The 25,742-nt window shown below is 42.3% G+C and overlaps 1 protein-coding gene across 1 annotated transcript in view; it reads right to left on the bottom strand.

Moving 5' to 3' along the window:
- Positions 1-25,742, bottom strand: part of DNAH11 (dynein axonemal heavy chain 11) — a 189,915-nt gene that overhangs the window by 5,037 nt on the left and 159,136 nt on the right. Inside the window, exons 66-77 of the mRNA XM_066631428.1 lie at positions 25,126-25,330; positions 23,653-23,817; positions 22,397-22,537; positions 19,788-19,958; positions 18,093-18,215; positions 17,033-17,226; positions 15,680-15,828; positions 14,100-14,227; positions 12,446-12,673; positions 10,303-10,494; positions 6,159-6,278; positions 1,884-2,126 (exon numbers count right to left, since the gene is read on the bottom strand). Coding sequence (XP_066487525.1) covers positions 1,884-2,126; positions 6,159-6,278; positions 10,303-10,494; positions 12,446-12,673; positions 14,100-14,227; positions 15,680-15,828; positions 17,033-17,226; positions 18,093-18,215; positions 19,788-19,958; positions 22,397-22,537; positions 23,653-23,817; positions 25,126-25,330 — 2,059 coding nt within the window. The remainder of the gene's footprint in view (positions 1-1,883; positions 2,127-6,158; positions 6,279-10,302; positions 10,495-12,445; positions 12,674-14,099; positions 14,228-15,679; positions 15,829-17,032; positions 17,227-18,092; positions 18,216-19,787; positions 19,959-22,396; positions 22,538-23,652; positions 23,818-25,125; positions 25,331-25,742) is intronic.

Here is a 25,742-nt window from a genome sequence, read left to right as displayed (position 1 = left end):
TGTGTCAGGGGCCAGAAAAAAAAAGAATTAATTTACATTTAATTTGCTGGTATTCATTTGCATCTTTTTAGATTGTGAGCCCTTTTGGGGACAGGGAGCCATTTAGTTATTTGATTTTTCTCTGTAAACTGATTAATAATAGTAATAATAATTTGAATAAATTTACATAAGTTTACATAAATGAATATATTAGAGAGGGGAAATGAACGAATGAATTCAATCCAGTTTATGATCCCATTCACCCTAATAAGGGGGGGATCTTCATGCCAGTTTATGATCCCATTTACACACACACAAATGGAGGGGGGATTTTCCACACTTTCACACACATACACCCGCCGGCTTGCCTGTCCCCTCGCCCTCCTTCCTTACCTCCCTCGTTTGCTTGTGCTGCCTGCCTGCTCACCCAGTTGCATGCCTACCTGCCTGCCTGCGCACCTAACCGCCCTTCCTCACTAGCTAGGGCGGCATGTGCTGCTGCCTTCCCTCCCTCCCTCCCTCCCTTGGAGACATGTGCTGCGGGCTGGGCTGCCCTCCCTCATGCGGGATCTCTCCCTCTCCTGCACTCCCCTGGCTCAGGTTGCAGGAGGGGAGGGGAGCCAAGCCCATGGGAAGGGCAAGGCATGGAGAGACCTCCTGCAGGGGATCTCTCTCTCTCCTGCACTCTCCTGGCTCAAGTGGCAGGAGGGGAGCCGAGCCCAGCTAAGCAGAGCCCAGCCCAGCCCATGGGCAAGGCAGGAAGAGACCAGCCAGCAAGCACGCAGGATCTTTTATAGTGGGAAGTAACGCGAGACCTGCATGTCTCAAGTTACCTTCCCACTATAAAAGGCCCAGTGCATGCGCTGGGCTTGTTTTTCCTTCGCTGCCACTAAGCTCAGCGGCAATGAGGGAAAGCAAGGCGTGGAGTTCCCACGGCGGGCCAGCGTGGGCGGGGGTGAGGGCCGAGTGCCCATTGGAGGGGATGACGCCCTGGGGGTCAGATGGGGACCCGCAGTGGGCTGCAAGTGGCCTGCGGGCCTGGGTTTGGGCACCCCTGGTCTATAACACAATTGAGATGGTTATGACCACATACCTAGTTTGTGAAATTCACTGCCACGAGATATGTTCAGTGTGCTAGCTGATTTGGCTTTAACAGAACTGGACAGATTCACAGAGGACAGGACTATCACCTGCTACTAGCTATGATGGCTATGTGGTACAGCAGTATACCACTGAATTTCAGTTGCAGGGAGCAATGGTGGGAGAGAACAATGCCTTTCGGTCTTGCTTGGGGGTTTCCCAGAAGCAGCGAGTGGGCCACCGTGAGAAACATTTCTGGCCTAGAGCTTTTCTGATCATCTTATGAAAGTACTAGGTTTCAAGAGTGTTCTCTTCTGCAGAAGCACAGTTAATGACTCTTCCCCATAATTCCATTAAGGCACAACTTGTGATAAGCTCCTTTTTTCCTATTTCACCTTACTGGGTATGTTCATATGCGGAATGCAACTCAAACAAGACCCTTCATCTGCGTGAAGGGAGGGAGAGGGAATATTATGCAATGATGGAGTCAGTTCCTGTGAATGGATGGGACAGAATTGTGGTCATCAGTCCCACCTTTTGGATAGTCACCTTCATGTGTATTTTCCTCACTGAAATACAACCCAACAAGACCAAACATACCCTTCTGCCAGGTGAGGCATCCCTATTTAACACAGGTCCACTCTAATGATCATTAGTGTTAGTGGCCAACTTTTTCTGCTAGTTTTTTGAAAACTGCACAGAATCCCTGCAGGGAAAGTTTGCATAGATGGCTATATGATTTTTTTTTTCCTTAGAAAACTTTTTAAAAACTAAGCTTTGTATTACTAAAGGCAAGTATGTGAAACAAGCTTCCGCAACCTTACTTTTTCTTCTGCTGACTGTCCTGCTACTTCCCCAGCAAGCAGATTTCTGGGCTGCATTTCCAAGAGAGTTTTGAAAAGGTTATCAGTTAGAACTGTCAAGAACTCTATCTCCGCATTAAGGTGGAGGCCATACAGTACAGGGCTCTCGGGTGGCAGCATTTCATCTATGTACTTGTGGTATCCACTGTAATCCAAGTTGGGAGGAGCCAGGAAACCTGGAGCCAGAGTGAAGTCTCCTTCAAGCTGCAGTTGGAAAAACAGTACAGTCAGGTTATCGTGCAGCCCTTGGGCAAAGTTCATTGGAAGCCTGAAAAAACTAACAGCCCAGATTTTTTAAAGTTCCTGTTTAAAGGCTTTGGCAGGCATTCCGAGTTGGGGGGGTTCACAAAAATCAGAAGTCCCTTTGTAAAGGCTCTGAGAGCACACACACCACCACGGTATCATGGTGCCCGGGGCAATTGTCCCCCTACCTCCCTAACAATGCCACTGGAAGAAGGGCACTGACACATTACTACTATAAGAAACTGAAGACAGTGTGGACGTGCCCTTTAACCACCCATAGAGACAGGACTGCAAACTCTGGCCCAATCAGCTTTCCCAAATGTGTGGTCACAAGTGTTTAAAGATGTATGCACATGTGTGTAATCTACCCATAAATTAATATGTCAGAATGCCAGATTATGTCAGAATGCCAGATGCAAGGGAGGGCACCAGGATGAGGTCTCTTGTTATCTGGTGTGCTCCCTGGGGCATTTGGTGGGCCGCTGTGAGATACAGGAAGCTGGACTAGATGGGCCTATGGCCTGATCCAGTGGGGCTGTTCTTATGTTCTTAATTTGCTTCAGGTAAACAGTTGTTTCTATTGCAGTCATATTGTGTGAACCATCCTTACTAAGTATGCTTCTATAAGTATGGCAGTGCTTTCCCAGTCTTGCCTTCCCATCCCTCCCTATGCAAAGTACAGTAATGACCTTCACCATGCAGTTGCAAGGAACAAAAGCTTATAAAAATAATTTAGTAGCAATAAAGGCAAACTAACATTTCAAAGAATATACTTTTTCTTAGCTTCTTCGTTTTCAGTGAGCTGAACTGAAAGACGTTTTGTCCAGGGTCAATTCCCAGTTTGTGAAACCTGCACCATTTGCTTTCTTTAGGAAGTTGCTGATTGTGGCTTTTAATTTTAAAAATATATTTAGCTTACTTTTCCAGACATGAGCTGCTCTCAAGGGAGCCAAAAATTTCATTTGTGTATGTGATTTACGTACCCTGCTTTTCAATCTGACAAGCCACCTAAGACAGTTTACGATTTAAATAACCATAAGCTTATAATGTACTGTACTTAGGTTGGATTGCTTGACATAGACAAGGGAAGGGGGAAATTTTCATTTTTTAACAAAATGTATATGCAGCTTTTCTGCTTTAACAACAACAACAACAACAACAATAATAATAATACAGGTATTTATATACCGCCTTTCTTGGTCGTCAGATTTCTCCTCAGACTTTAATTCAAGGCGGTTTACATAGGCAGGCTGTTTAAATCCCTGTAGGGATTTTTAAAGAAAGGTTCTATCTTTCAAGAACCACACAACATTTCAGATGGAACTTTTGCGGTCTGTTATCACTTTCTGGCCTCCTCCCACACAGTCTGACAAGCAGCTCCTTCTGAAGAGCAGGTGGAATAACTCGGCTCAGCTTGTCAGCTGCTTCAAGGTCTCGCCGTTCATGGTGTTGGTGGCCTTGAACTGGCGACCTTCCAGATGTTACCTTCAGGCAGTTGGAGGCTCAACCCTCTAGACCAGACCTCCTGCCCACCCTGCTTGAGTGTTCAAAGTGGCTCACAACATAAAACAGCGAGATAAAAAAACTGCAATTTAAAGAAGCACAGAACAGCAGCAAATCTAAACCCAGGAACTAATCAGAGCAGGAGAAATGCTTGTTCAAAAAGGAGTATCTTCACACCACAACTAAATACAGCAAATATGGGGGACAGGCAAGCCTGTAAAGGAAGCAAATTCTCCACCTGGTGTACCACCACCAAAGAGGCCCTTCCCAGTCACAATTCTGCAAGTATCAGGGCATGAAGCAAGCTTTTAGTTAAAAGATCTTAACATATAGGCAGGTTTGCATGGAAGAAGGCACTCCCTAAGATTCATCAATCATCAAAATATATAAACACAGAACAGAGCAGGAAACAATGCAAACTTTTTCTTCAGTCACAGATATGCCTCACATCCCATATATGGCCTATTGAAAATATCAGTGCTATACATAGCTCATTATGCATTCTTTATCGATTACCTTAATGGGTTGATGCAACTTAATCTGATCATTGCTGTAAATAAATCCAGGAAAAGGCAGATTGCAATCATGCATAAAAATGAGACAACAAAGATATTTGTTGACCTTTGTTTATGTTTTCCTGGCTGTCAGTCACTGTAGGAATGTCTATTCTTTTGGCTTACTTAAGGAGAAACTATTCACCAATTAAACCAAAATGCATTATTTTGTAACTTAATACATAAGTAGACCTGCACTCAGGGTTGTTTACCTAAGGGCATCTAATAACCATTTCTTCCAGGTTTTGCACCTATATTTGACATGAATTTGAATGAAAGTTCAGGCTTGAGAAGGTTAATGGACTGTCTAAGCTAGATACAGCAATTCCTGTCTATGGGCTATATGTAGAGGAGGTACTAGCAGAACAAGCTTCTCACACTGCCCCCTTGACCTCAACTGTCATTTAGAGAAATCAGTTTCCGTGGAGGTCAGAAGTACAGTAGTGTTTATCCTTCCCATCTCCATGGTAACTCATTCCTGGGCCTTCCAATTGACTTCCAATTGTGTTAAACTGAACGTGGCTTTGTGACATAGGAAAACCTACCCATTAGACAGTGAGTAGATGCAAGCAAACTCACTTCACTTCCAACCAAAGCACACACTTCCAACTACAACATCAGTGCATAAAAATGGAACATCTTTCAAGCTATCTCTGTTCACGCCAGCAATTCTCTTTTGGACGGATACACTTGTCTGTCCTCTGTCCCTTTCCAATAAAGAGTGTACATTTGGGAGAAATGGAATATTCCTACATTTAGAATAACCTATATTTAGGTTGCATTCCATTCTAACTTGAGTTCCTTAAGCCCCAATGATGTTAACGACAGAGTCAACTCCAGGTTTCTATGGGCTTGCAACAAAAGGCAGCAAAACATGGACCTCTTCTACTCCGGAAGGATGGAGAGTTATCCAACCACCACCATCACATAGAGGCTATGGGCACAGAGGCGATCTCAAGGATCCACTCTGAGTTGTTCTGAGAGCTCTGGGCACTTGACATCTACTGAGAAATACTAACCTCTGACTGTTGTCAAGCTTGGGTCAAGGGGCCTTAAAATAAACTGACTCTGACCTAGTTTGTGGTGCAGCCAGAGGCATCACTAGGGTTTGTGTCACCCGGTACGAGAGTTCATTGTGTCACCCCCATGATGGACCTCTTCCAGTATCAGACCATACAGAATAAATTACAATATCATATGCACAACCTAGATGCAGTAGCATCACTAGGATTGGTCTGTAAGTTGTTTAGGGAGGGAAGAAGGACATCATGGCTGAAAGGGGGATCGCATCTAACCCCCAAGAAGTTTGACTAGGAAAGTTTTGAGCTTACTGAAAGTCTTGTGTTACTCCTGGGATGAGTATCGAAGATCAGCACTGTCCAGATAGTAGCACTTGCTAATAGTGGGTGTCATCATTTGCATCTGATTCTGTCTGGTGGTATCCTTTTCTGATAAGAATTTTATCACTGCAATCTATGCACTGGTAACCACCCAGCTGGATTACCAGAACTGTACATGAGATTCCCCTGAAGGCTGTTCAGAAATTACGGTTTACGGACAATGCTGCAGGCCATCTCTTAGTGAGAACGTATTATATCTACTGCTCAATTACACTGGCTGCCAGTTAGTTTCCTACTAGTATATTTTTCTTTTAAAACTTCATGTATTTTATATTTTAAACATTATTGCTCTGTTTCAAAGAATTCCAGAAAGCAGTTATTGAAACAAATCAAGTTCCTCCTACATTTTTGGCATCTATTAACAGTCTGAACATACAGTTTTGGATAGCAGATGTAGGGAAGCATGGAAGAGAGGAAGCTTCAAATATTCTAGTCTTCTTAGCAAAGCTAAGGAGGATATTACAGTATTTAAGGAATTAATGCTAGGAAAACTGTAGATTCACATTTTTTAAAAAAAAATATCTATATAGTATTACCAGGGAAGGGTTCATGAATTCTTCTAAATATGTGAGACAGAGTCTGCGGTCCCAGTCATCAGTGATGTGCCCACCATACATAATCTCACCAAAGAGGTAACGCAAGTCTTCCCATGGAACCTTTAGAACATAATGGTATATATAATTAAACAAAGAATCAGTCAGCTTCCTAAAAGGACAAACCAAAATCACTCGGAATTGCACTAGCATAACAAAACACTGACTTCATGAGCACAAAGAAAAAAATCAGCATCTTTTCCCTAGATATTTCAGTAATTGTATTCTAGTGGTTGTGTTTTGTCTTTGTTTCTTCCCCAATAATAGAATCATAACAGGAGCCCTGACCCATCCAACTCCACTAATGTGATGTCCTGGATTGAGCTATCATGCTGATATGGGACTGAAGATGTAGTGCCCAACCCTGAGTGATGGGCTGGCATAATAACACATAAGCCTTGAACTTAACACTGCAGTCAATGGGACTTAAGTCACAATGTACTCAGCGGGACTTGCACCCAAGGAAAAATGTGAGATCAACCCTATGTCTCATCGTTCCAAGCATCCAGGAGCCCTTTGGAGGACTGTGCGGGGCTCCTTGCACCTCCTGACAGTTGCAGCAGCCCTATGTTAGTGAAAGTAAGTTAAAAGCACCCCTCCGCCCCCCTTAACAACACCTGGATATCACAGAGGGGTTGCTCTGGCCCCTCCCCCACAAAAACCTTCTTAGGGAGAAAATCTCCCTAAAAGTTTGAGAACCACTGCATTAAGGCATTTCTGCCCAATGTTGCATATACACAACAGGGACCAAATATGAACACCTGTGGGTTAGGCAAAAAGGGGTTAATTAGTATGTGATTCAAAACAGCATCAGAAAAACCTCTAGCTCTTAATTTTCCTGCCTTAGATTTTTAGCAGCAACATAATCCTTTGAAAAACACTGAATAAGACTGACAGTGTAACCCACTTACAAATATATATATTTTATTATATGGTCTTTACCTGGACCATAGGAAGCTGCCATATTTCAAGTCAAACCATTCATCCAACTAGCTGACAGCCTAACATGGGCAGATAGCAGCTCTCCAGGGCTTCAGGTGAGAGCCTATCTTAGCCTTACCTGGAAATGCTGGCAATTGAGCCCGGGACTTTCTGCATGAAAAGCATGTCTTCTACTACTGGGAGACATTTGATAAAATGTAAATTCTTATTAGTCATCATGGGATGGTAAGGAATTGGGTCTTATTTACAGAGAAATACCAACTTGTATTGATTAATATTATTTGTGTATCCTCTCAGTGGAAAACAGAGTGAGGAAAAAAGGCTTATTTTTAAATTTGGAATGCACGGATGGTTTTCAGCACCAATGAAAGTAGTATTTATTCTTTCATTGGATATTCACTTGAGAGTTATATTCATTGCAGGGTTCTGATCATAATGCAATTCCACTAGCTTGTGATAAATGATAGGGAGATGTTTTATTCAAAAAGGCACTGCTACGTTAAAAAAAATTGGCTATGCAAGTTTTCTTCCCATTTTCTGCGTTTACAAAATATAATAGTTTATGATGAAGCCTTTCCAGACAGGAACCTTTACACCCTCGGGACAGTATTTGACTCCCAACAGTTCAAGTAAGAACTTAATTATAGGCTTTGTGTATTTCATGGTGTGACAGAACAGAGCAAGTAAAATAGCTGCAGCTATTCCAGTGCTTGCTACAGGTTTATTTCTGTTTTCATAACTAAATACCTAAGAGGATTTTTTGAATATATGACACTCTGTCAGACTATTAGCCCACTGCTGTCCACTCTGACTTGTAACAACCCTCCACGATCCTTCCCTGCCCTGTTTGTTTATTATTTATTTATTACAAAATTTTTTTACTGCCTTTCTTGTAGACTCGTAGACTTGAGTTTCATAGACTCAAGGCAGTTTACATAGGCAGGCTGAACACAAACCCATTTTTTTTTTCTTCAGATGAGGTTTTCACAAGTGTTATTCTATGAGAAACTCATGGAACCCTCCATTTCTCCAGATGTTAAGCAGGCAATTGAGTTCTGAATTAACAGTTTACACATAATCTGTGTTAAATGATCCTGAGTATCAGCTTGCGTTTAAAAAAGTAAGAATGTTTTGTTGAGTCAGACAAAGTTCGGTCTTCTTAACAAGAATCCCAGAAACTATCAGGCACTAACTGCGTAATTGGAATAAAATATTTAGGACAGTGGAACACAGTTCTGCTATCATAAATGGCCACCAGCAGCCATTTTGGATCCACTGCCACAAATAGTGGCAGAGTTGTTGGCCTGCTGCAGCTACCTATGAGAATGCAGGAAAGCTGGCTCAGGGTTTGGGTGGGCGGTTTGGTTCATCTTTGAGCTGTGCAGCTTAAAAGAAACAGCAATTAACTCCCATTTTGCTATTCCACAGGCACGGGCCCTATGACAAAAATGTACGTGCAGAAACAAGTTCTGTGCACAGACTGTGTTACAGTGCGAGTGCAAAAACCAGATGTTGAGAGTGGTGAGCAAAATACATATCCAACTATCTCTCGCAGTGACTAGAGCAGAGCTATTCAAACTGGGGTGTCACGACACCCCAGCCTGAGGGCCCTGGCCTCTGCCCCCTTAAGGTGTGGGGCAGGGGGGAAGGCAGCAACGCGATTCCCAGGATCATGTTGCTATGGGGGGCACAGGGACTGGCATGTACTCACCAGTCCCTGCAGCAGGGTGTGTGGGGAGCCCCATACGAATGTCTGCAGGGCTCCCCGATGTTCCAAAAGTGAAAGTGGAGCGATCACGCTCCACTTCTGCAAAACTGGAAGTGGAGCGTAATCGCTCCACTTTCACTTTTTAAGCTTTGGGGTGCCCTGCGGATGTTTGCGCAGGGCTCCCCACATGCCTTGGAGGCTGCTGCAGGGACTGGTAAGTGCATGTCAGTGCCTGCACCTTCCCCCCTTATCAACACGATCCTGGGGATTGCGTCGCTGCCTTCCCCCTGCCCCGCCTCCCTCCCCTGCAAGGACTTACTGTGGTCCTCAAACTGCCTGAGAATTTGAGAACTGCAGGACTAAACGTATATTTATTACTATTAATAAGAATATTGATATGCTGTTTTTCAACAAAAAATTCACAAAGCAGTTTACATAGCAAAGAGGATGAAAAAATAGTTTCCTGTGTCCTAATGATTCACAGTGTAAAAAACCCATTGGAAAAGACTATGCTGGGATGAATAGTTGCTATCCTATTGCTAAATAAAAGATAACCACTACTTAAAAGATGCTTCCTTGTATAGTTAGCAGGCAATCGAGTTTTGAATCAGCTGTCTTCCCCCCGAGCAAGTACTTCATCTGAAAATCTAATCAGTTACTGGAACATTCTGAACAGGAATTCCTTTACAAAGCCAAATGTTTTGCTGAAATTAACAAGCCTCTAAGCTGAAAGAACTCATTTCCAGGCAAGAGAAAGAATTTTGGACAGCTTAGAAAGTTTCTACCTTAGACACATACATGGGTGTGTGTGTGTTTAATAAATGGTATTGCTTGAACAGTTTTGGATCCTCCATTTGGGAACCAAGCACAAATCAGAATAAACTGCTTATCTCGTTCTAGTTTTAAACTTGAACTCAAGGGGAATACTCCTAGGAAAGTCACAACAAGGTGGTCTCCTTAATACATAATAATGAAACATGCAGGAAACGTGCTATTATTTATACATATGACATGCTGTAAATTGCTTCCATCATCAGAATTAATTGTAGTGATTATTAATGCAATGTTATAAACTGTCAGGACTGCTGTATGTAATTACAGTTGTGCAAATGCTTCATTACCTGCCTAATGAATTTGGCATAAATGCACATGTAAACCACTGTTTTTGTTAACGTAACGAAGGACATTTTTATTTATTTATTTATTTAAGCTAAGCCACCAGTGTGTAACTGGTTCAACCTATGTTATGAAGTTTAAGTATCCACTGTGAGAAACCTTTGATCTTGCTGATTTGTATATCCCACAACAGATGTACATTTCAGCTATTTCACCACTGCTCTCAAAGCAAATTTATTCCAGCCTCCCTTGTTCATTTCTAAAAGCAAGGAATAGAAGGAGAACCACCTTATCAAGAAGTCACTTGATCCCCTTACTTACTTTAGTGTTTGCCTCAAGATAGTTGTAGAGTACATTGACACAGATGGTAAGATCTCCTACATTAAAAGGATATCTTCGATTCCATCCTTGTGGTCCAAACTTGAGCCTCCCAGCAATGCAGGTGTGAAAGAAGCAGAGAGAAAAGAAGATACTTTTAAACTCCTGCTCCTTGGAGCACAATTCAAGTGTGTCCTGTTAAAGAAATACAAAACAAAATTAAATATTTCTTTGAAATCACCAATAAACCTTAGCAATTATGTCTTCTGTTTTTCTTTTCAAGATTGTGTTTCTCATATAATTACAGCTAGTCTACAACATGTACAACATGAAGAATCAATTAGGATATTAAGTTTAGCACATAATGTTTTAATGAAAGTTAATGATATTGTTACCATAGCAAGCTAGTGCCCTATGCACAATGGCATAGGGTGCCACAATCTTTTGTTCAGATATTGGCTCTATACATTGCATTGCATTTGGCTGGGAGGATAGTAAGAAATGGCTTTAATACAGCAGGTAACTCAGGGCAACATCTTATGTTACACTCTTTCCACACAGAGATACCACTTGGGTAAAAAAGTTCATATACATCAAGTCTGCACAACTTACCATCCACAAAGCTGAACATGACCTACAAGCCACATGTGGACTCAGAGATCTGAAAAACTTCCTGTTTCTGCTGCCTACCTTGGACATTAATGCTAAGAGGATTGGCAACCATCTATGGTTAGCAAGGTGCGGTCAACTTGGTGTGTGACTAAAGTGATCTGATACTGCTGTTCTGTATGATGTAATTATGCAATTATCAGTCACAGAAATATCATAGAAATAGGGATTGGATACCCAGCTGCCCAATAAGTATATTCATGGCAAAATAATCGCTGTGGAAAAACTGTTTCATCAGGTCTTAGTGGACTGTGCTGGGAAAAAAAAATAGGGTTTCAATGGATCACGGCAGCCAGGAAGTGGGAGGGAGGGAAAGAGAAACAAATGCATACACCATATACATAGCATTTGTAAAGCATTTTTTGAGTTTGCAGAGCAGTTCACCCGACTTATCTTGACATAATTGTTACAATTATGCAAGCATTATCTGCAGCCAAAAAAACTGAGTTGAGAGGGACTAACCCAGTGGTTCTCAAACTCTCTGGGAGAGTTTGAGAGCAGTAAGTCTTTGCAGGGGCAGGGGGAGGAGGCAGTGGGGGTGGGGGGAAGGCAGCGGCACGATCCCGAGGGGGAGGAGGCTCAGGGGGCTGCAGGGGCTTGGGTGCACTTACGGGGAGCCCGGCGTGACTTCTGGCAGGGCTCCCTGCAGCAGGGAAAGTGGATGCGGAGCAATCGTGCTCCACTTCTGCTTTAACGGGGGCGGGGCCTGATTGCTCCGCATCCACTTTCCCTGCTGTGGGGAGCTCTGCCAGAAGTCGCGCTGGGCTCCCCGCACCCCAGGAGGCTTGGGTAAGTGCACCCAAGCCCTGCAGCCCCCTGTATGGCGCGATCCTGGGGATCGCGCCGCTGCCTTCCCCCTGCCTCTAGGCTGCCCTCGCCCCTTAAGGGGGCAACCAGGGCCCTCAGGCTGCGGCATTGCGACGCCCCAGTTTGAATAGCACTAGACTAACCTAAAGTCATCTAGTAGTGTATTCAAGGCAAAGACAAAATTCAAACAATGGAAGTCTCAATTCACAGGACCAGGTCATGTTCTGGGCCCCCTGCCAACCTCTATGAGCACATTAGGCACTTCTAAGGCCATCAGTAATGAGAATTCAGGGGTCAGCCCAGCCAGCTGGGCCCTTCAATGTGTGTGTCCCCAATTTAGATAACCCACTTCTTACCTTGCCCTTAGCCATGTGTTCTCTCTCTAAAGAACAACCTACGTATTTGTTCAAAATTACATTACAGGAGAACACTGTGATGTAGAAATAAACTGGACTTCTATTCAGCCTATCCCGGAGGCAGAAATTTGGGTCATTATTTGCTCCCCTGGATGTTCAGTTACTTGGTGAAGACAACCACAAAGTGTTTCACTACTTGCCGAATGTCCTATTCCCCCCCCCCCCCCGGTGTGTATCTGTCTGGCAGGGTAAGTCTAGAATTCAGAAGGAAACAAAGAGAAAAAAGAATCAATTGCTGAATATCTTATCCTCACCTGGTCAAAATTGTAGAGAGCAGCATGAAGATTTGCCAGCATACCAGTAGGGGGTTCATTAATAATTTTAATTGAGTTTTCTAATATTCCTTGAGGTAAGATGTGTTCTTCAGGAGTTGGAGCTGGTTCAGCACTCATAAAGACACGATAGTCTGAGTGACTTCCTTTGCTGAGTTTCTCCAGCAGTTTCTCCAAAGTCCCCAGCCACTTGACTACCAGGTGGATATTCTGTTTGAGAATATGCAACACATTTTCATTATAAGACCAAGTTTACTATTTTAAAGGTATAACATCTAATTATATTATCAAGTCTTTTACATTACTAGGCAGTTACATTAACAACAAAAAAAGGCAATGCTCTAAGTATCATTTAATTTGAAAGTAATTTCAAGAGAAGAGAGGAGTTAAAAATAAGGGTTCTATGATAGTGGTTTAATATCTGTTACATTAGCAAGGACTTCATTATCTCCAGGTGGCATTAGGCCTTCAATTATGCAAAGCAGCTGAGCATATATAAATTATGCCTTCTATATTCAACCATGCACTTAAACTTGCTCACTGTCTGCAGAGCTCAGTGATTATTCAGTAAGATTCCAAAACACTGTATTAAGATCAATGTATCAGGGGCTGAACAATTTCCCCATGCTGAATACCAGGTATCACTCACAGAAACCGCAACAACTGCAACCACAAAATCCCAACCATGGGTTCTGTCCACTTTTGACTCATGTGACACTGCTGTATCACATGACACAAATGGGAATGCTGCCTTTCAAAACACGGGCACAATCATGCCCTTCCTTGGCAAAACCCAGTCCCTTTGCATGACAAGTTGACAACATATGCAGGCCAGGATGTGGATTCTGCAATCTCATCAGTTCCTATATTGGTGTTTTACTGCATTTTCCCTTCCCACTTTCGAAAGGCCATTGGTAGTGGCAAGTCCCTAAATCCCTACAATTCTTCAATGGATTTCAAGATCTAAGAAGTCTCAATAAGAAACAAGAACCTAGCATTATTTCTAGCTGGTATGTACTATTCATTCCTAAGGAGTACTTCATTACAACTGGCCAGTCTAAAAGATAAAGAATCAGAACAAAAAATAGGAAGCCTCTTTATGGAAGGAGGTACCAAGGCACTTCTTTTGCAGAGCACTGCTTCCCAGAAGTGCTGTTAGTTACTTTTTGTCCTGCATTGTTTCATTTTTCCTGCAAAATGAAAAAAGAAATTGCAAAATTTCATGCAGGCAGGAATGGTAGAAAGCAATCCATGTTGCAAAATCAACCTCAGATACAGTATATTTTTGATGAAATATTACCTCCTGTTCCTGTGGCAGCCAGGTTGGAAGAGCCAAAGGATTTAGCAGCAATAAACTAGGGCAAGAAGTGTCATTTTGTGGTTATTGCCCAGAATCTCAAAATAAAAGGCCAGTTACAAATACTAAGAAACACTCCGTACTGCTTTTGCTCAGCTGCAATTACGGTATAGGAGCAATAGAAATAACTGCTTAATGCCAAACTTTCTTTTCTTTGATAGAAGGCCGTTCCTTGCTGATGATTTTTGCAACTGACAAACACTTCACAGGTTAAGCATGCACAGAGAGAACCACTTGCCTGAGTACATAAGAATGTCAATCACAGCATTTTACACGTACCTGCAGAATAACCCAGTGCCCCTGTTTGGCAGCTTTCTCTAATACCTCCTCTGCAACAATCTCTTGCCCTTGTCCTAAAGAGATATTATGAAATTTCCCAGAATCAATTGTGAAGCCAAGTTTTTTGCCTGCAAAGTGGAGCAATAAGGGTAGGGTGGGGTGTAAACAAAAGTGGAAGGGGGAGAAGGGAAAAAAGATAATGCTCCATTAATGTCACTATCACTGGGACAGTACCTATTAGGTCTTCTGAGGCACTTGACTCAACACCATTTCAACAAGCAAAATTGCGAGCTCTCAACAGCAGCCTTACTGCTGGTATTAGGGGGGGGGAAGCCTGCAGAAATCTGCTCCCTTGGTTTTAAGATAATGAACCTTTTGACATTTTGATAGATGCTAGGTATTGTTACCAAGCTTTATAAACTCTTACAGGGGGTGCAAGCCATTTCCCTTATAAAAGAAGGGAGCAACATGTGGCAGCTATCACATCAGTTTTTTAACTGATTGGTTCAGTGGGTAAATGCGCAAGCCTCTCACCTTGTGAGGTCTGAGTTTAAATTGAGCACAGTCAGGTCACAGCTGTATTAACCTGGTATTCTCAGCAGAGTCGGTGGGGAATAGTAATCCCAAGCACAAAGCGACAGTTTCTTACACAATTGAATATAGTTTGTATAATGACCATTATTTAGTCACAGGGGGCACAAGATTACATGAGCATGGAGAAAATTGCCCTCTGGCCCTCATCTCGTCAAAAGGTAAGAAACAGCACAAAAGAGCTTGCATTATGCCAAGCAGAGGAATGTTCAATCTAAAAATTTCTTTACGCTGCAGCACTAATAGTCCCCCACTTTTTATCCACCCTTCCATAGTGAATGGAGGTTTAGGGCAGAGAGGAGGAAATGTTTAAAACTTAACTCTTGTTGAGGAAAACAATTCCAAATTTAAATCTGCTTTATTCCTTGGTAATGACTATTTGTGGGATTTTTTTTGTATGTGCAAGTTTAATATGTATTAATTAAAGACCAACTCCCGCTCTCTCCAACTCAAAGCATAAACCCCCATCGTTACCAATCAAAACCTATGCATTAAGAAAAACTCTACGGCCTCTGCAGATCAGCAACATTAAAAAAAAACAATTGGGGTGAGTTCCTGCTACCACAATCATGTCAGAATGCCAACCAAAAATGCCTGTGAATGTAGACTGTAAAGTTCCAGAGCCTCCACATTTAGTCCTCATTCCCTTTTCCAGCACCCTCTAACACAGATATCTCCAATCTTCTTCACCCAATGCCAGTGTGTCTGCTGCTGAATGCTCTTGCCAAACACACACACACACACACACACACACACACACACACACACACACGCACGCACACACACACACACACACACACACCCCCCAAACACAAGGACATATATTTGGCCAGAATCACCCACATTCATTTGCAGTCCTTTTGTATGAATAACACATTCTGTTCATGAAACATGGATTTTGCTATTTTTGCAGCGTTGGAATGCTGAAAACCCATGGGCTCATGTTTGTAAGCCAGCACAACAATTCCCAATGAATAACATAGGCTCACCAAGTGTTTCCACATCTTTAAGAGGATCAACTCCAGGAGACAGAATGAAAAAGATGGGAGTAGCTGGACTGCTTTCCTCATAGGATTTAGCCAAGTCTGTTCTAGTGCCATCCACATACCTGGATCCTAGTTTTTCCTCTATGAAGTTTCTACAGAAATACAGAACACACGCGATAAATGTACAAAGATGCACAATGTTAGAATGTTTCAGCCTAGCACCCACACAGATCTTGAACTTAGAGTTAGTTCTGAGTGAGGTAAATGTATTTGTGGAGGTACCACAAAAATTACAGTATTGGCAAGAGTGTCAGCAATTATTACTCCCATACTGTAGCAAGAATGAGAGGAAGCAACTTGCCAACGGTCACCTAATAAGGTTATTGGAGACAATCAAACCAGGCAAGACTTGATTTGCAGCTCGGTCTTGTAGTCACTGTGCTACGTCAGCTCATGGTGTAGATATATAGATATACATATACTGGTGCATAATATGTATTTATTATTATTATGTCCACTGTTTCCAATCTTGATGTAAGCTGCCCTTTGGGGGGAATGAATGAATGAATGAACGAATGAGCAAACAAGCAAACCTCTTTGGGCAGACTGTATGAGTGTAAAATACAGTGCTTATGTGATATATGGTCCAAACCTACCTGAGCCTTGTGCTGCCAGATTCCACAACATTACTGCAAACTACCAAAAAAGGGGGAGGGGCTGCAGTGGTGTGACTGAGAATGTAGCTAATATATGCCCATAAAAAATATACCAGGAAATAACTATTGCAAGGGAAACCACCCTGAGTTGCAGTTTCCCTGCTAAATATGAGAGAGTTGCTATTTTAAAAGGTGTCTCTTCAGGTACCCAGGGTGGAATGGAACAGCACATGAAACAGCCTCCATGTATCTGAAATTAAGGCAGCCACAATCAAGTGCTCATGTAACCCTAGCCCAGCTTATAGTTCAACAGACTTGCCACATAATGTCTGAAGTTTTTTTTTAATCTATGTTCTAATGTTTATCTATGTTCTAATGTTTATCTATGTTTTTTTTATCTATGTTCTGTTGGAAAAACCTGGAATCAGAACATGGGGTGGCAGCAGCATAGTGAATCAGAAAGAAAGAACTGGCCTGCTTTAGTCGAAATGTATTAGGGTCGGGGAGATGTAACATTTTGTTGCCGGGCCCTCTTTGTTGTTTGTATTTTGCAGTACAATAGACTGCAATGCTATAGACACTTACCTTTGGAGTAAGTACCACTGGGCAGAGACTGCAGCTTATATCTGCCCATATACAGTATATAAATGAAGTAACCAATAATACATACAAATGCTACATATGGCACTAAACATTATACCTCAGGGCATATATCATTCGATCTGGGCGTAATGCTCTTAGTATGATAAGTTTCTGGAAGGAAGTTTTGTTTTTCCATTCCTGGGGAAGTTTTTCCTTTTCTGGACACTCTGAATCCACCCATTTTTTCCATCTCTTAGCAGAACCTTCTATATCTCTATCTAACCCTCGGAATTCATCCATCAAGGCAATGGCCTGTAACACATCAATGACAAGTGTGAGTTATTGGCACATAGACTATTTGCTCTAGGAGAAAAACAAGTGGTATTTATTGAAATGGTGCTGATTTGTTTTTCCTTAAATCACTTATATTTTAACAATGCAGCAAATTGTTTAGGTTTCTGTCAAGCCTCAGCTATTCCATGGCCTACCAATCCTTATTGGTTCCTGGTTAACATTCACATTTATACTGGAGAACCAGTGTGGGATCCAGTGTGGATGATAAGAGTACATCTCATGGAAAATTAGGAAAGGGTCAGACCACTGCATCTTCCATCCATAATGATGAAAACTCTTAGAGAAGCACACATTCCTAATGACAATTGCAGCAAAGAGGTTGCAGGTACAAACAAGTACAATTAGGATTCTCAGAATGTTAATTAGGCTTCCCCAAATATATATGGATAGGAGAAGTAAAACATTTTCAACCAGCTTGCTACAAGACCATATATTTTACCTGGTTTACATTTTATATGTGTTCCTATATAAGAGCAAAAGAAGCTGCCTTATACTGAGCCAGACCTAACATTGGTTACACTAACTGACAGTGGCTCTCCAAGGTTACAGGCCTTTCCTTGCCTTTCCCAGTACTATCTGGAGATACCAGGGACTGAGTCTGGAACCTTCTAACGCAAAATGTGTGTTCTACCACTGAGCTATATAAACGAGTCAAGGTCTTATAATGGAATGTTTTTGACTAGTTAAATGTAGGGAAATAAATGCATTAAAACATGAAAAAGACACTCATAGCTAAGTTGGAAACTGTTCAGATATGCGAGGTACTGCATTTTCCATTATCTAAAAATAGGACATAATATCTGAATAGTTGTTGCTGAACTTACTCTAATGGCACTCCATGACTGCATAGTTAAAAAATCCACGGGACTCTTGTAAGTGTGTTCAACTGTGAATCGTAGCAGGAAATTCAATTCAGCAAGTTCTTTCTCTTTATTTCTCAAAAGAATCTAGAAGGTGAACAAAATTGGAAAAGGTCATTAGATTAAAGACATACACCATTCTATTATATACATAAGTAACAAAAAAGTATACAATATTTCCAACCATTTGGCCATAGTCACCAATTCACACGATAACATACTCAACGTATCTACACCCACCCAGGAAAGAAACTAGCACTACAGCACACACTGCAGCCCACACAATGGCCAGTGGCAAATACCACCCAAAAGGCAGCTTGTGCCTTTTAAGGGTCAGGACTATAAACAGAATCAGGGCTGGCTGTGGTAAAGGCTTGATGATGATGCACCTCATATCTCCTCAGTTGTGGGAATTACTTCTGTTTCTACTTCACTCATTAGGCATGCTCAGTGTTTAACCCAAAAAAAACTTCCCCCTCTTCTTATGTGCTGAAAGATATGCTCTTTTTGTCCTCTAAGGGGCATAGTGAAATGAATCCAAAAACAGCCCCTTTCAGTATTAGGTGCTGATTTTGGGCCTGCTCCTCAGACTGCCTAAAATCCTAGCCCTGATTTCTCTACCCAAAATAAATGTTGCCTGAAAACTCCTTACTTATAAAAAAATAACTTCAAAACTTCAGATAGTTGTCTAGACTAGCCTTGAACAATGGAGCTACAATACTTGCCTATGGTCTCTAATTCCAGAAGAGGGAAAAAAAATCCTCACAGTACAGACACCAGGTTGCTGGGAAACCTGAGCAAAGTCTTGCATTGCCCCTTGCCATGGCCCCCACCACCTACGTTTCATGGCACATTGGATGCTACTAGTATTGGGCTCAGGGGACAACTAGGTGAGGGAGCCCTATGTAGCCATGGGCCCTCAGCTAGTGCACATACTGGCAGTCTCCACACCCCCTCTGTCTCTTCAGAAACTCTTCTCAATTGAACCTGAAAGCATGGGCTTGGAGGGACTTGTGATCAAGGCTTTGGCAGTCAAATATGTCCTTGATAAATATTTGTAACCCATGCAACATAATTTACAGTGCTGTTGCGCTATGCCAGCACAGGATGCCAAATCTGAAATGCCACAAATAACAATCAAAGAATAATTAATTCTCATTAACAAGCTGAGAGAACTGGCCACCAAATAAATTTCAAACATACTCAGGTTCTTTCTATAGTGCAACAATATCATACTGGAATCTTTAGAGAGGACATTGAAATTCAGAGACACAAAAACAATAAACATAAAAACAAAAAAGAAGAGATTCTCAGTATAAGTAATGCCTGGCTTCTAGCACTCAAATAGAATAAAAAACTTTGAGGAGAAATCTATATAAGAAATTGTGTTAATGATGAACAGGCAAAAGAGTAGTTAGTATGTTAAAATGAGTATAATTCAGGAAGGACCTGGTAGTTAAGCCAGTAGCCAAATAACAGAGGATACAAATTCTTTGTAACTCTTGAAAATGTTTTCTGAAGTTGAAAGTGAAACTTTGGGACTAGATCCTACAATTTGTTTTAATCCTTGGCTTAAAGACCCAAGCAACATGTTAAATTATGTTTTAAACTCATCCAGCCATGAAAGCCTTAGAATATTTGTAATGAACTCTCTCTCACCTGAAAAGTTGTCTGGCCCAGAAAAATAAGCTTGTCCTTTTCAAAAAGTCCCTGGCTTACGTAAAGGAAAGTGAAATATGTAATGGCTTCTGTCAGGTTGGAGATGCGTTCCTGGATATCCTCCGATGCCTCTGCTCGCTCAATTGCCTTATGAAAGACAGTGCTGAAAGCCTAAAAGAACATAGGATTAATTTACCTCACTTGTCAGAATCCTTTTTTAGTGAGAAGCATTATTTGCAGCTGGAGCATCTAGAATGCTCTTGTAATGTCAACAACAATAAATGCATCATCTCTTGGGAAACAAGATCACCAATGCCCCATTCCAGATAATGCGAACTGTTGGAATTCAATGGTATTTACTGCTAATGATATTACTGTAATAATGGTATTCAATGGTATTTACTGCTCAAGTAATAATATAAATAGCACACACACACACATATATATATAGCAAGAGCACAGATATTATTCATGGCTGAATACTACTGCTTTTAAGGAAGGAACTTCACAGCCTTCCTTCAGATATAGACAGAGCTCCATTGCACAAGAACACTGTATGCAACACAAAAGTACTGCATATATTTTATTAGCTGCTACATTCCATTCCATTCCTAACATGTTTCAAATAATCTCTGCATGCCAATAATGGAGGAAGTCATTACTAAAAATGCAAACTCATTTATTTAGTAGAATGTCATCCCACAGAATCCTGACCATGCACCATTGAAATCAGTGAGTAAGTTGGGTCACTAACCTAAGTCCCATTAATTTCAAAGGGTCATAGTAAGAATTCACTGTCTTTGTATACAACTCATGGTGTCAGAAACACAGTATAGTGTTCTGATATCCTCTTCTTAAATTGGTTCTTGTTACAAGTCCTTTTGAAGTTGGAGACTGTCACCTGGATCCATCCCGGGTGGCTGAGAACTCCTCAGGAATAGGGGTCTCCTCGAGAGTAAAACCCGAGCGCTCGCAGGACTGGGGTCCAGTACAGAGCACATACCCAGGAGGGGGAATGAGGGCCAGCTGGGAACATCAGGCAGGCATGTGGTTAGGAAGGGTGGGGCCAGCCCAAGAGGGAAGAGGCCTCATAAGGAGCCTGGGGAGGGAAGAGAGAGGTGGCTCCTCTCCAGAGGGGAGCAAGGCCCCAGGACAGCTAGAGGGCAAGCAGCCTCCCGATCGAAGGGAGGGGATAGAGACCTCCAGAGGCAGGGGATGGGGGTACGCCCTGGCCAGAGGAGGCTGGGGGGAAGACTTCCCAGACCCAGGGCCCTCCTGGACACAGAGAGCGATCCCTGGAGAGGCGGGATCGTGGAGATGGGGGATTGAAGCTCACTACACCCCGAGGGGACCAGCTGGCTGGGGAACCATCGCAGAAATAGCAGGGGCCCTCCCAAGGCCAGGCAGCCTGACCCAGACCAGCAGGGCTGTATTTGCCAAGAGCCCAGACCTCGGGCCACAGGAGTCCGAGCTGAAGGCTTGTACGGAGGACAGCCAGGGACGGGGAGGGTCAGGTCAAGAGACCATTCAATGTCGGCGTCACCAGTCAGCATAATGTATGTAAGGCTGTGAAGTAACAGCCCTGATGAATGTAAAGCAGCTGACACTATTAAATCGGCTGTGTCAAGCATCCGTACCTGCCTCCCGTCTCTTAACCTGCCGCCGACTGTCGTCCAAGGGCCGGGTAAGCCCCTCGCGCTCACCTACCACCCCAGGGACGGGGCCACCGCCCGCCATGGACATTACAGAGACCAACAATTATTTTTAGTAAGGTGGTACAAGAGAGTAATTGTAGTCCAGGGTTTACAGGCTCTTTTCTTTCCCCTCTTTTGTCAAGCAGCTTTTGCCACATTTCAGCATACTACATAAGCAATCCTCAGAGCTTCATTCTACCTCGACTATACTCCAGAACTGAAACAACTGCCTGTTCTTCCCCATCTACCTATGACCTCATCCCCCTTTCCTCCTGTTGTCTCCTTTGTGTTAATATTTGGATTGTAAGCTTTCCAAAGCAGGGGCCTGTCTTTATGTAAAGAACCATGTACACTGCTAGTGTTACAGCAATCAATAAGAACAACAAATAAAACCTGACTGACCAGAGACAACGAGGGGGGGGGGCAAAAATAAATGTATCACCATGAGTGGCAATGGCTCCATGACTCTACTTGAACTTTCCTGTAAAAATGGTCAGTCTCCTGAACTCCATCTTGAATCCCAAGAAGCTTGTGGGCTGAGACTTCAGTGGAGGCCCTCTTGTGCTTCCCTGGACAATTGGAGGTGCACTTGGAGGGGAGATATTGGAGGGCCTTCTTGGTGGTGGCTACCTCCCTGTGGCATTCTCATCCACAGATGGTTTGCTGTTCTCCATCCCTTTTCTCCTTTAGAAAGCAATTAAAGATCCTTATCAAGGCATTTGATTTTATTACATGTTAATTCTTAAATCTTTTAATGCTTTCTTGTTTTTATCTTGATTTTGTATTTTTTGTTTTTATTTTTGTATTTTAGCCATCTTGTGTCTTTTGGGAAAGAGGTAAGATGCAAATCTTTGTTTTTTTAAGTTTGCTGCACTGTGCTTGCTTTTTACTAGCAGAACAAGACAACCAACAAACCTTCAATGAAAACTGATAGATGGGGTTGATTTTGCTCAGATCGTGAATGACAAAATAAAGAAGGGATGCTCTTGCAGCAGCTGGCCTGTAAAGCTCTCTGGCTTCATTAATATTGACTTCATTTTCTTTGGCTTCTGCTACCTGCAGGACAACGCATTTGAAAATAAAATAAGGAAGCCATTGTTGTCATATCAGTAAATTGACAGTTCAATTCTCAAAGTGGACCCCTGGCATTCTGTGCAAGGGATCTGGCTCCAGTGGAACACTAAATCTAGCATCTGTATTCATGATAAATCTGAATGCAAAATATTTATCACAAGTAACAAAACAAACACACACCACTCTACATAATAGAAAATAAACTAAAACTGTGATATTTGTAAGAAATCAAGATCAGTGATTCAAGAGGAAGAGGAAAATAGTTTATAGTTTCTTTGACACAGTCTCCAGGTTACTCTGATACAGGTTAAAACACTGCTTCTACTTTGTGCCAAGAATAGCATTGCTGCAGAGGTGGATGGTGAAAGACACTTTAAAAGGAAGACGACAAGCTCAGACGCAGCAACACTTTGTATAATAAAATGACTTGGGAAACAATAAAAGTCTTTGAAGGGGACTTCCCTTAAGGTTACAGCTTTGCTAAGGACATTTGCCTGAGAATAAAACCAAAAGCTACCATCCAAATGCTGGATGTCTTGGAACAAAACTACTTGATACTTTAAATGTAAAGCCTTGCAAAACTTAAAAATGTATTTACTTCAGCATAACCTTATATGGAGTCGTTGTGAAATTGCATCTCAAGAAGTAGGCTGTAGTTCACCAAATTGTATGCTGAAATAAATGTATTCATAAATGTGTTCAAAGTTGCTATACTTTGTTATTTTTGCTGCAACAGATCAACATAGCAACCTTTCTGGAAGTTATTGTGCAGTTTGGCCATGGTTTTTGCCCCCCTCTTTAAAGAGTAGCTGTTGGGGGGATTAATCAGGACTGTATGAAAGGGATTTATTCTTCACAGCCTGTGCCTCAGTCCCAATGAAAATTGGGATTCTCCCCCTCCACTCTCTTCTGATAGTGCACAACACTCCTTTCCTCCACACTTCCTTTTCTGCTCCATCTACCTATTACTTTTCCAATCCAGAGTGTTAGGTAGGAGAGAGGTTGGCACATCACCAGAGGTTGGAAAGCCAGTATATTCTGGATGGCACATGTCACTTTGAAAATTAACAAAAATTGAAAGGTAAAGTTGAAATTGCCTTCAGCTCTATCTCTGCAGCTGTTGACTTAGTAGACTCAAGTTTCTCGACCAGTTCAGTATCTCCCAAAAAGCTGCCCTCAGCAGCGGAAAGGCGAAACAGCAGATCATCCTCCAAAAGCTTCAGCTGAATTTTGAAATCATTCTGTTGCTTTGTCAGAAGAGACTAAGAAACATAATGGGAAAAGGTGAATTTAAAACAGAGTACAACAATAACGAGAAACAAGAGTCTATTTAGACACTATATACTATTTCCTCCTCCCGTGAGTTCTTAGTCATCTTTGGGTACATGCTCACATGTACAAATGGAACATATGAACTGGGTCTTCACAGTATAAGCATGTGGCCTGGTTCATACATGTCTGTACATTCAAGATGTATACCCAAGTACCTTCTGATTTCACAGGACAAAACAAGATGTTATACCCGAGCTGTTCCTACTTATTTGCTAAAGTTTTATGTAAGTGCATTCAAATGGGCATTACCATTTACAGTCAATCCAACTCATTGACTACATACAGAGGAATGGGATGAAAGTCCTGCTGTGCATCACAGGCTATGGGGATACATTTACTCTTCCCTGCATTCAAACTGAAGGCAGCAGAAGGGCTTCTTTTGCCTTCAGAGTCATAACCATATTGGCAAATCTGATCATGTTCACTAGATACTTTGTAACTGGCAGCAACCATGTAAATGCTGAAGCTTCAAGTTTACAAAAAAAAATTGCTCTGCAGCAGAACCAAATGGGGAAAACTATGGCTGTGACCAGGAACATAAAAATGTGGAAGGCGAATGAAAGGGAGAGATTTTTGTAATCATTTTTTCTCCCTTGAAATAGCCACTCTTGCATAGAAAATCAAACCTCAGAAAAATTCAGTTCAATACTAATCAGTAGGACAAATGACTAACAGCCCAATTCTGAGCTGCCTGGCACATGGGGCTACAGTGGGACCTAAAATGGCAGCCACCGCCCGCTCCTTGGAGAAGGGGACTCCCCTACTCCCCTACCTACTCCCCGGGTAAAGCGAGTAGCCCCGCAATGGGGCAACTCGATTCTATGACAACCCAAAGGTAGGCATAGAATGAGGAGCCTCCTTGTCGGATGGCCACACGGAGGCTCAGGATCTGGTGGAGTGAAGCTCCATTGGTCCCGCCTCCCTCCCTCCCTGCACCCTTTTCCTGGTACACCTCTTCCTCCCTGCCTTCCCCCATGCCTCCACCTACCTCTTCGCTGCCTGGTGGTCCGCACAACTGCCGAGTGGCTGAGGTCCAGTGCTCCACTGGCACTAGCCCAGTGCCAGGCTAGCACCAGCGCTCGGGCCCACAAACGTGCCTTATGGCACATTTGCCACAGTGCGCGCTGGTGGTGAGCCAGCACACACTCCTTAGGACTGGACCCGAAAAGATGCATGCTTTTTGTAGAGCATGCTGAAACTGCTTGGGGGACAACTGATTAATCAGCATATGAGATTACCTTTACAGCCTCCAGATCAGGTCGCTCAATACTAACAGCCTTGGCCAACAGCTGGTCCTCCAGCCCATCCTTTGTGACTGTGAAATTAATTAGGGTAGTTTGAGCTTGCAGTTCTGGTTTGTAGTGGGGGTTTGCCAACTTAGTGTGAAGGATGAGGCGGAAACTCTTGTGGAATTCACATTCTTTATCTTCAATCTTGATATACCTGGAATCCATTAAAATGAAGACTATTACAATGCAGAGCATTGAAAAATGCAATTCATCCTATTATATATAGAAAAAGTGCATTATAAGGTCAGAGAAAACAACTGCAAGACAGTGCATTCCACTTGCCATATATAAGTGCCTTGTAGGCATCAACCACTGTATTTCATATAGGGTTAGTACAAACCACTATCTCCACTAGAGATAAAACCATTCGCAATTGCCATACTTTGCTCCAGAAGCTATCAGTACATTGTTAATTGGTTAGGAGCCATAAGGTATAGTAATTAAGAAACTTCTCTTCCCAAAGTATTTCTACAGGTTTTTTAAAAACAGATTGGTGTCTTTTCCCCTAAAAGCAACATACAGAATGAAATTTTACACGTTCAAAAATGCAATAAATGCTTAAACAA

Source organism: Tiliqua scincoides, chromosome 5, assembly GCF_035046505.1.
Source record: "Tiliqua scincoides isolate rTilSci1 chromosome 5, rTilSci1.hap2, whole genome shotgun sequence".
NCBI lineage: Eukaryota > Metazoa > Chordata > Lepidosauria > Squamata > Scincidae > Tiliqua > Tiliqua scincoides.
Note: the sequence above shows the minus strand (reverse complement) of the source record. Positions and strands in the feature narration are given on the sequence as shown.